This window comes from Homalodisca vitripennis, unplaced genomic scaffold (assembly GCF_021130785.1).
Source record: "Homalodisca vitripennis isolate AUS2020 unplaced genomic scaffold, UT_GWSS_2.1 ScUCBcl_1282;HRSCAF=4708, whole genome shotgun sequence".
NCBI lineage: Eukaryota > Metazoa > Arthropoda > Insecta > Hemiptera > Cicadellidae > Homalodisca > Homalodisca vitripennis.
Window position 1 is genome coordinate 68,454 of NW_025777396.1, and position 12,241 is coordinate 80,694.

At 35.2% G+C, this 12,241-nt stretch overlaps 2 protein-coding genes across 2 annotated transcripts; one reads left to right on the forward strand and one right to left on the reverse strand.

Annotated features, from left to right (window-relative positions):
• Window positions 1–1,334: 1,334 nt before the first annotated feature.
• Window positions 1,335–1,704, reverse strand: LOC124371346 (Krueppel-like factor 2). Its single transcript, XM_046829676.1, has one exon. It carries the CDS (start codon window positions 1,692–1,694, stop codon window positions 1,335–1,337), a length of 360 nt encoding a protein of 119 aa, XP_046685632.1. The 5' UTR covers window positions 1,695–1,704.
• An 8,486-nt stretch (window positions 1,705–10,190) lies between these two features.
• Window positions 10,191–10,581, forward strand: LOC124371347 (Krueppel-like factor 2). The gene has a single exon (XM_046829677.1). The coding sequence runs from the start codon at window positions 10,191–10,193 to the stop codon at window positions 10,548–10,550; it is 360 nt and encodes a 119-aa protein (XP_046685633.1). The 3' UTR covers window positions 10,551–10,581.
• Window positions 10,582–12,241: the final 1,660 nt, after the last annotated feature.

Sequence of the window (12,241 nt, forward strand, 5' to 3'; positions counted from 1 at the left end):
TTTAGTGTTCTCAGAGGAGAAACTACTATAATTTCTAACATATAGGGTTGTTTTAAATAGTCTTCCATTCTGGAATATAAACTTTACAACTCGAAAATAGCTTTCGCAGATGCATTCAAAATGTTCCATTTATGCATAGCGTTGTGGTCTGATGGAAACTTACGTATTTATATACAGCATATATTAAACTGTTTACGAATATAGGGGTTTCCCACATAAATTGTACTCGAAAAATGAGACCTTCTCTTATTACATTTTAATTTATGTTTTTTATAATTTGAGAGTAATCCTAATACAAATGTAAATAAATCTTGTTGAGATAGAATATAGTCAGGAGATGCATTGAGAAATGTTCGATTAATATATGAGCAATAGAGTCTGTGTTGCAAATAAATGCTGGATGTTATTAACAAAAGACCTCTGCTTGTATATAAACTGTTTTCATGTAAACTCCTGTAACGTTTCAAGTATGACATTTCTCACTATTTTTCTAGAGGATTAATCCAAAGATATGAAGATTATAAACAATACATAATTTAGAAAGTTAAAACTTTTACTTCAACGGCGGTCTTTACTGCAAAATATATCGCCATTATAATCGAGGAAAACATTTAAAATAATTGATAATTGAAAAGGTAATAATATATGCAGTGCTGAAAAATAATAATATAAAAAATATTATATAAAATATATTTAAAAAAATAATATAATTGTTCATGCCTATCGGCAAATTATTCTATAATTGTAGGTTGTAGAAATAGGTAGGCATGGTAATAGATCTTAAAGAAGCAAGATAGTGGAACAAATTTGATCTAAAGGTCAGTACAAAAGTATTAAATTTTTGCCACTAAATATTCAAACATGTTATCTCAGTTAACAAATTTTTGCTTTTGTAATATATCAATGAATTACTTGATGTAGGCCTATTTAATTATGTATGATTCCAGTTTATTAGAGTATATTTTGTAAATTCTTTGCTGTTAAACAATTTCAATCCCGTCTTTTTGAGTTGTTAAACGGAATTAGTTAAAACATGGGTGATGGGTTGTTTATGAAAAATTAAATCTCCAGTAGCTTAATGCATTTTTTAGAACCTGTGGTGAATAAAAGCTCTCACAATAACGATTATCTTTGGTACAAAAACTATTTTGCGTCTCAAAATAGTACAACTAAAGAGGAAAATGTATATTTTGTTATAACTTAAGATGCATTGGTAGGAATGACGCGTAAGATTACACCTAGTTTCAAAAACCAACTGACCAAAACTGAATAAATCATCTTTTTCGAATACGCTGTATCAAGTAAACTAGATTATATTTTGGTCAAAACTCTCTTCAGATAGTGATATTTCGTTTCATATGGAGAGAGAGATGGTCAGACCTGGAAAACGCCCTCTCGCAGAGTCTGCACTGGAAGGGACGGTCCCCGGTGTGTTTCCTGTAGTGGCGAGTCAGCTCGTCCGAGCGAGCGAACTTCCAGCCACATCCCTTCCAGCCGCACTGGTACGACTTCTCGCCCGTGTGTGTGCGGAGATGTGCCTTCAGGTGGGATGATTTGGTGTATGTCTTGCCACAGCCGGAGTGGGAGCAAGTGTGCACTATGACCTTTCGCCGACTCCAGTTCTGGCGACGTCGGGTCTTGGTCACGAGGGACTTGACGGCTCCCGGGGGAGGCAGGTGGTGCATATAATTCATTTTATGAGTAAAGAAATTTGGATTGAAATGTGAAAAAATAAGTCGTACCATGGTAACAAGAACATTTTTTCAAAACTCTTACGAGTACATGCAATTAATAGCAACAATGATATTTAACACAAATAAAAAAAAAATATTTTGCGGATGTAAATTACAGGAAGCACTCCAACATTAAAACCCATTTTAGAAGTAGTAAAAGCATTTGGCAAGATTTATAACGAAATACGGAACTTTTTAAATAGAATAAGGGTAACATATATGTTCTGTTCTACCCTCAAATTATTAGTAAAATATCATATAAATTTGTTGATGTGTTTTATAACCGTAAAGTGAAATCGTTACTGGGTATTTACGGGCAAGTAAGTAGGTGTGAAGATTTTACGAGGACCAGTTAAAAATATATGTACACTACAGTGTTGCATTGCCGCGAAAATTCAGATAAAAAAGATGTAGATTATGTGAGTCTTTTGATTAAATTCTCCGCACGACCTTATTTTAATTTTAAGTACTGGGATTTCATGTGGATTTTCATGAACACATTTAAATTAACATGTCAAGGTCATCTTTAACTTTGGTACTACTAGTAACATATTTATGATACCGAATTAAAACCTAATTATATCGCGTAATTAAAAGTAGTAGGTGGGGACAGAGTGGCTCCTTCTCGTGGACATCGCTTCGTTTAGGGAAGCAGGAAATAAGAACCGATCGTTCGACATAGTGACGTGTAATTTCCACATTAAGCCTGATTTTACAAATGATGCAGTTTTTTAGTTCTACGGTACAAAAAGGTGCAAATAATAGCAAAGTACCGGAATAACTTGTGCCCAGCAAGTACTGTGGCTAGAATTAAATGTGGTATTAGTTAACATTTATTTATCAGTTGCCAAAATTTCTTAAGTTCAGTAAATACAATTTTCTTCGAGTAAGGTAAAAACAGATTTCATCTCAAGCAGCAATCTATGATTTTTTATGCTGTTCCATGAAAATATGAGTGGTTTTCAGACAAAAAACAGCTTGATTAATATTGGTCGAATAAAAACAAAAAAGTCTTATATAATTGATAATACATTCCCATGAGATATTAAATGGACAAATTATTAATTCAATATAATATTGGCTGTCCTGCAATGTGTCGATACTGATTAATCACTAAGTTCCATTACCTAATGTTTAGTATATAAGGAGACAGGATGTTTTTCCGGATATTTGCCATCCGGATAGCGATACATAAAACCAGCTACACTAGGTTTCAATACTATCACTTCCTCAGGCACACAACTAACCTAACACATACCAAAGAGTTGTGACACGCGTAAGTCAGAAATAACCACAACCATGTTGCGTGCAAACTCCATGCACACTATGACACACTGTGATGCACACTTAATAAAAGCAAAACAATTATTGTAGTTAGACATGGCAGATGTCAGGAAAAACCCATTCATAGTGAAAAAACAATTTTTAGAATATGTTTTTACCAAAATACACACGCATTAATAAAAATTTCGTGATATCTCATTTTGCTAACACTTCAGTGCCTGAAAAACTTAAAAAAAACCGTCTGTTTAAAATCGTTTAGTTATGGTCTGTATGTCCGTCTATGCAATAAACTGTTGAGAGAGGTCCTAGAGACTTGAAATTTGGTACATAAGTTCCTCGTGGTGCATGGAAGAAATTTATTTATTCTGGGGTCAAAAGTTGAAGGGCAGTAAAGCAAAGCTGCAGCAGGTATATCCGTAGATAATGCCGACAGACTTGAAATGCCCCGTAACGTATTATAGGGTCTTTTAATAGGCCACTGCATCGGTATACTTCCGTACATATACATTGCAACTCTTACGTAGCATATATTTCTGCAACAGTAAGGCAGTGTACCTCAAAACTGGAAATCAAAGTTTTGTGCCACGAAGTACATTGTGCAATGCATAGAAAGGAAGACAAAATGATATGATCTTGGTGAGTAAGATAATACGAAAAGAAAATAGGATCCAGTCTGCTGCCGACAATATTGATACATTTTTAATTATATAAATCGCCAAAGTTAGAATAAATGTACGGATTGCCTGCCTCCTCACAGGCCCCGCAGCTCTGGTATTAATATAATTCCAAACCTTGACCATAATTGCATATGGCCACTGCGAAGGCCAAGTCAAAATTCCCGAAATCATGTCTGATGTTAAATTCAAACCCACCAAGAATCCGACACTTTGACCCCGTCATTGAAATTCTGAGAGAGAGTCAGCATATATCATATATCAGTACTTCCGGCCACCAGTACATCCGGTAAGGTGATTTTTTTGTTTGTTCTCTTAGGACAAGGAGCTTATAAATTGCACTTAGTCCTATAAGAACCTTAGTGCTGCTTCCGGAGTGACAGGATATTCAGGATGGGTAAGTTAGGGGGTAGGGGCCGCCTCCTATCCAGATCGATGAGGAAGAATTAGGACACTAATCTCAAGTCATGTCCCCCGAAAGAATGGGAGGCCAGCTCTGAACCAGCTTCTCCAGTCAAAGCAGGTAGGTGGTGGCACACCCTTGCTGAAGCTAGCAAGAACTTCTGATAGTTAGGGAACAAACCCCACCAAATCCAACAGTGATCCCCCGCAGTAGACTAGACCTATCGAGTTACTCTTGCGCCTCGGAATCTCGACATTTGCGGTTAGTGATGGCCGCTCCTGGACATACATAAAATTGCCCAGATTTAAGAGACACATCAGTTTTTGCTGCGCCCAATGATAGGTTACACTGCAAGGAATAAACCAGCCAGAAGTGATCCCTGCTTGGTTGTCTCAGTCCTTGGTCACCTCCGTAGCATGGGTACAAGAAAATTAGAACTTCTGATAAAAAAGAACTTGTTCATTCATTCAACTCCAAGTATCATCTAAATGTCAACGACTTACGTGTCTACAACAGACTACGCTTACTTCTTCGGGGTAAAGCTCATTTTCCAAGGTCGTCCAACTTGCATCAGGTAAAGCCGGAGTTACATTGATACTTGCAGCGTCATAACGTTTTTTGGAACCACCTTGATTACATTATACACCATGTAACCTTATATCAGATACCGATTTAACTATTACAAACCAAATTCATGAAAAACTCAAGTGTGCTCGTTCCAAATTCGGAGTAGAGAAGCCTCCAGAAAAGTATACCTTCAATTGTGTAGGGAAACTCTTGAAAGGCTGTGCTTCTCATAAATACCTTAAACCACGTGTTGTCATCCAAAGAGAATTGTTTCAAACTGAAAGGCAAACCTTCAACCAGAAATAATATTCAACACAAATTTGGTAACCAAAATGTGGCGCTCCCTTAACCGTACTTAGAACATCTTCACTTGCACTCTGCGTTTTGGCTGCAGAATCTTTAGCACTTACCAGATACGTAGCTATCAAAGGGACAGGAAGTATTATTATTATTAATGTACGTCTGAAAATCACACCCAACCACTAAGCTCTTCCCTGTCGTCAATATATCTCCGCCTGATATTATAAGAGGTGTTGCAACAGATGTGGAACGAAAAAACAAATACAAGACCCTCGACATTTATGGATATCACCAGGCCATAGTAAGAAAGAATCAAATCAAAGAAAAGTGTTATAGCTAGATCCACTCCAGATTTACCAAAAGGAATTCCTCTTGCCAAAAAAGCTGTTGCTTGACTTCTAGAGCCTCCACGAGAAGAACTCTCATCACCTAGGAGCAGCAACCTTTCCTATCCCTTGTGTGGAAAAACTCAGCAACTTACGAATTGAAGAGCCCAAGTGGAAAACCTACCTGAACAATTGTGCCATTACCTGCTGACTCACATACTTATTAGGAACGTGGCGCTCTTGAATATCCAGTACATCTAATTATCTGTTTTTTGTTGGAGAAACCATATATGGAACTTCTTCATACAAATGGTAAGTCCATTGAAACCACTCTTTGTGGATCAAAGATTTTATTTGATTTCAGAGAATTTTACCATTACACACACCTCTTAATCAACACAAATTTGTATGCTGTGCGACCATAAACGTGGATCAAAGCGTACAAAGTCTAGTTTTCATTAGCGAACGTTGAGTTTAGCTCCACTTTAGATACCATATTGACTCCTGGGATCTGGAGTCCAAATCTGTCTGAAGAGATCCATCAAAAGTCGGCAGACGAAGATATTAAAAATAAACTCTTAGCAAATTTTCGATATAAGAGTCACCCCACGAAGGAGCTCAGTCTGGTTACCCAGAAGCTATCCAGTGTAGTCTAGATGAGAGTGTTCTCATTGCCTCATCAGGTGAACATTTGCGCTCATCATGGGCATTAAGCGGGAGGTAAAATAGAGCTAAGCTCAATATTCAAATTGAATCAAACCTTCCCACCATAGTTATATTATGAGTAGTATGTATTTTTTGTTTTTACAATTGAAATGATTTGACACGGCATAAATGTTACATGTTCAAGTAGTGGAAATTTTATTTAAATGCAGCCCCTATGTTAAATATCAGTTCAATAACTTCTTAATTAGATATTCTTTGGATTTTTACATTTTTCCCCTTTGAAGATGCCGTATTAAATAAACTGATCGAGACAAATCAGAATTCACGCAAAAAGGTCACTGTATATTGTGAAAGTAGTTTGCAATTAAAAAATAGTAGCCCTACAATTAAGAGTGTGAATGCATTCCGAGAGCCCTTAGATCACCAAGGGTCTTTGATCCTTCAAGAGTCACGACTGGTCGGACATATGTGTATGAACATGAGTCATTCCTCCATACAATTCGTTTTTTGTTTTCATGAAGCGCACTTTTTAGAGTAGGTGGAGTTCATAAACAACATGGTGCTTGTGATTCCTAACATGCGCGTTACAACTCTCTGGTATAATTAGTTTTATTTCAACCTTAATTGTAGTTACGTGTTAGGTTAGTTATTCACCTGAGGAAGAGATCAGATTGCAGATCTCGAAACGTAGTGTTTACTGTTTTATTGTATCATTGAACTATGCCAAATTAATTTGAATTACCAGTACACAACAGTCAATTTGTATTGTAAAAACAATAAATAAGTATACTGTGCTATTTCTAAATCTTAAGAATAACAACAAATTGTCTATAGACTATAATCTGTCTATAATTGTGCATTCTGGTAATTTTATTCGCTACAAAGCTTTTATCGAAGAGCCAAAGTTGGAAGCTTTGTTGTTATGATGCACGTAGCAAATAAAAAAATTTATTTTGTTGTTGATATTACATCGAAAAATGCACGTTTTATTAGCTCAAACAAAATTTGTATTTGGTTGTTTTGTTTATTATTATATTAATAGTGGCGGCTTTAGCGAGTGGGCCCGGATCCACCCAGATTTTTAAGGACATGACGTAATAAACAGGAAGTATCGATAGAAAAACGGGGTTTATTTTGTTTCTATTCAGAACAACTCGAGAAAAAAAGTTACAACCATTACGAATAGATAGCTAAATGTGTATACATTTATAATAACTAATTTAATTAATAACATTATTACGTAAATACATACAGTAATAATTCTGTCTGTATTGTTGATGATGGAGGAGACCATAGTAACTGGCATAACCATAACAAGAAACTGAGACAGTGAGTATAAGAGGAAAAGATCGTGACTCATCTTCACTTGGCAACTGTCACTCACAATAAGTGGTGATTATGCGTACAGACGCAATGTGTCGTGTGTATCTATAGTTTGTCAAAGTCATGATGTGACCACACTATGTGGTGAACATGTGTAGAGACGCAATGCCCCGCGTCAGGGCCGCGTGTAAAACGCTCAGTTCCGTGTGGGTGGACGACTATCCAGGCGCATCTCCCTGTAAAATCGCATTAATTCATCGCCAGATTGTCCACTGGTTACTTACATTACCATTACCATTACCATACAATTTGCTGTTTCCGCCTGGGAATGTCAACTTGCTCCAGGCCGGATGCAGCAATCTTTCACCGCTTATTTATGTTTTTTAAGTTTTCCTGATTTACATCTGGCGATTGTCCCACTTGACGTCTAGAAGTAGAGGGGGGAATGGATAGCGTCATCTCGTATTTATACTGTTTATGGGCTTGTATATCAACGTCACTATTGAAAATTAAGAGAGAACGTTTCTGAAATGCCGCGAGTTAGAAAGTTCGTTTTTCTACTTCGGTCGCACTCTGTATGGTGATTCGGCTGTTATAACACACTTAATAATGTTGTAAACACTTTGTTTGAAAATAGTAGTGGTTTTTTAACTTCGGATACGTAAGCGTCTTATTCCCACAAATTTTCCAGGAAATCTCTTTACGTTATTTTTAAAACTAGGATTATTTTTTTATTCGTTAAATGTATAATTAAAACGGTACAACTATGGTTTAAATACAGCAGTCACACTAATAAAATATTTGGATACATCTCGTCAACTCCCTCTAAAGTATGGGCTACTTTTTTAAAATAAAGTGTGGAATTAGACATATTTTCGATAGGATCGACATATGAATTGTTGTAGGTAGTGTTTTTAGTATGAAATTACAACATTTACAACTTATTTACTCATACTTTTCTATGTTGTAAAAAATTGCAAGTTGAAAAAACTTGAAACAAATTCCAAGCAATATCTCAAAATGCATTTATATTTGTTTTCGTTATTGAAAATGACTGGGAGAATGAGATACTTGACGACGTATAACTGTGCGAAGTACCAGGAAAAATAAACATCTGGTTACGTTTCTTTTGTAGACGGACGACTTTGAAATATTTAGACCTAAGATGGATTAGTCAAATGTTGGAAAACTACTATTTTACTATCAATAGCAGAACATATTTTAAGTAAAACTTTCGGCCAATTTCTAATTAGGATCCGTTTAAACTTTGACAGTGACATTCGAAATAGTTGACAGTACTCAGTTTGTAGCGTGCCCTACGGGGGGGGGGGGGGTGAATCGCAGCGATACTACGTTGATACTTGTACAGTAACAGTTTGGAGTTGAGTTGAAGAACAAAGACGCCCGCGACGGCCGATGTTGGTTTTGAGGCTATTGTGTTGTGTGCAGACTCCAGACACTCCCAACTCCTCCACACCACGCATTGTCTCAGCATCCTGGTCCGAGTCTACCCGAGCTCCAACTACACTCCAGTCCGACTTCTCTTATAGGCCTGCTTCACCGGAACTACTAGAATAGTGGACTTCTCATGAACGTGGCCGAGGGCCTAGGTGACTCAAGATCCGCGTACAGTGGTTAAACAGTTCCATTGAGGCAGAAACTACAGGAAACAGGAGGTCATAAGATTATCTCAAGTAGTTTTAACTTATGAGTCGCCGTTCTGTGCGATTTTTGAGGGTCGCAGATCGTCATTAAAGTCAAATATCTTTTGACATTCCAAAATCTACGATCAAAGATTCTTAAAACTTCCATTTTAACACAAAAAAATCTTTAAAAACTTTATCTGGATTATAACCCTTGTAAGGCATTTCTCAAAGACACGTCCACCCAGGAAAAATCCAGTTTGTAAAAACATTAATTTACTGTCTCAATTCAGCACATAAAGGTCAGTACAAAAGTATTAAATTTTTGTAACTAAATATTCAAACATGTTATCTCAGTTAACAAATTTTTGCTTTTGTAATATATCAATGAATTACTTGATGTAGGCCTATTTAATTATGTACGATTCCAGTTTATTAGAGTATATTTTGTAAATTCTTTGCTGTTAAACCATTTCAATCCCGTCTTTTTGAGTTGTTTAAACGGAATTAGTTAAAAACATGGGTGATGGGTTGTTTATGAAAAATTAAATCTCCAGTAGCTTAATGCATTTTTTAGAACCTGTGGTGAATAAAAGCTCTCACAATAACGATTATCTTTGGTACAAAAACTATTTTGCGTCTCAAAATAGTACAACTAAAGAGGAAAATGTATATTTTGTTATAACTTAGGATGCATTGGTAGGAATGACGCGTAAGATTACACCTAGTTGTATGTGTTAAAGTCTTCACTTCACTGTTATTAAATTGACAAAAAGTGTCAAATCTGCGATTATAATTCATTTTATGAGTAAAGAAATTTGGATTGAAATGTGAAAAAATAAGTTGTACCATGGTAACAAGAAAATTTGTTCAAAACTCTTACGAGTACATGCAATTAATAGCAACAATGATATTTAACACAGATAAAAAAAAATGTTAATAAAATATTTTGCGGATGTAAATTACAGGAAGCACTCCAACATTAAAACCCATTTTAGAAGTAGTAAAAGCATTTGGCAAGATTTATAACGAAATACGGAACTTTTTAAATAGAATAAGGGTAACATATATGTTCTGTTCTACCCTCAAATTATTAGTAAAATATCATATAAATTTGTTGATGTGTTTTATAACCGTAAAGTGAAATCGTTACTGGGTATTTACGGGCAAGTAAGTAGGTCTGAAGAGAAATTTGACCAAAATATAAATGTTCTTGTTACCATGGTACGACTTTTTTTTCACATTTCAATCCAAATTTCTTTACTCATAAAATGAATTATATGCACCACCTGCCTCCCCCGGGAGCCGTCAAGTCCCTCGTTACCAAGACCCGACGTCGCCAGAACTGGAGTCGGCGAAAGGTCATAGTGCACACTTGCTCCCACTCCGGCTGTGGCAAGACATACACCAAATCATCCCACCTGAAGGCACATCTCCGCACACACACGGGCGAGAAGCCGTACCAGTGCGGCTGGAAGGGCTGTGGCTGGAAGTTCGCTCGCTCGGACGAGCTGACTCGCCACTACAGGAAACACACCGGGGACCGTCCCTTCCAGTGCAGACTCTGCGAGAGGGCGTTTTCCAGGTCTGACCATCTCTCTCTCCATATAAAACGACATATCAATATCTGAAGAGTATTTTGACCAAAATATAATCTAGTTTATTTGATACAGCGTATTCTAAAAAGATGATTTATTCAGTTTTGGACAGTTGGTTTTTGAAACCTCGATGGTAAATATATTTAAGTTGAGTTGATAAACCTTACCTTGCAAAGATTAATGAGTTACATAAAAGGTATTTTAGAACATTTTAGTGAAAGAAATACCAAATCTATTTCACAATGGGTCTATATGTTTACACTAGTTTTAAAAGTTTAAAACGAAATTTCTTGAAAACAGAAAAGTTTTGGCACGCAACTACTACTGTCTTAGTTATATACTTTTCCATTTACCACACATAAGTGAATTGATCTAATTTGTAAAGTATTCATAACAAATTCAATACAATTTTTATTATTTATATTTAAAACAATTTTAACAATGCACAACATAAATTTTTTGTCCTACAATGGAAAATTATATAAATTATATTACTTGCAAATCTGATAATACCAAAGATTTTGGATTATTTATTTTCATTTACTGCATAAAGAAATTTTGGTTAAAAGGAATTAATGTAACTAAATATATCTACTCATTTTGTTTCTCAACATGTGTGTTTAAGAGCTGACTTTACTAGCAGCCATCTTACTTTTAGCCTCATAATAACGTTATTACACCTCGTGCTCTGTTACGCCCTCATTTTTGAGTTTGGGAGATATCTCATGCTAATTATATTGATTAATAGTTTAAAAATTTAATACTGCTTCATTATTCAAATTGTAAAATAGACTATTATGTTCAAGCTTTTTTCTCAATATCCAAGATAAATGCAACAAAATTGAAAGGCATTTGATGCGTGTTGAGTAAGTTTTCAAAATGAGATACCTCTTATCACTTCACTATAAGAAACAATAGCCTTAAAGTGTTTGTAGGCATAAAACATGTTCTTGTTCGTTGAAATCGAGATGGCTGCTAGTAAAGCTAACTCTTAACATGAAATAACTCTTGATAATGTTATTATAGATTTGGAAAACAAAAGGGCAAGAGGTACAACATACAATCAGTTCCGCCTTACAAATATGAGTTACACATATGTAGAATAAAAATTTGATATTTTTATATAATATTCATTACAAATTTATAAAAGAAATTATTAACACTTAAATTCCTGTTTATGTATACATAAATAGTCCCTACATCTTTATGGATTTTACTCATTTCTATGGTATGGATTGCACTATACATAAAAGTATATACTGTATACATAAAATACGCTTATATAATACAATATGCATACATGATAACACAACAATTTGATAAAATGATTCGTAATTAAATTCAAATAACTTTACAAATTACACCAGATATTACTCATTTTTAGATGTTTATTTAAATGTGTTCATGAAAATCCACATGAAATCTCATAACTTAAAATTAAAATAAGGTCGTGCGGAGAATTTAATCAAAAGACTCACATAATCTACATCTTTTTTATCCGAATTTTCGCGGCAATGCAACACTGTAGTGTACATATATTTTTAAACTGGTCCTCGTAAAATCTTCACACCTACTTACTTGCCCGTAAATACCCAGTAACGATTTCACTTTACGGTTATAAAACACATCAACAAATTTATATGATATTTTACTAATAATTTGAGGGTAGAACAGAACATATATGTTACCCTTATTCTATTTAAAAAGTTCCGTATTTCGTTATA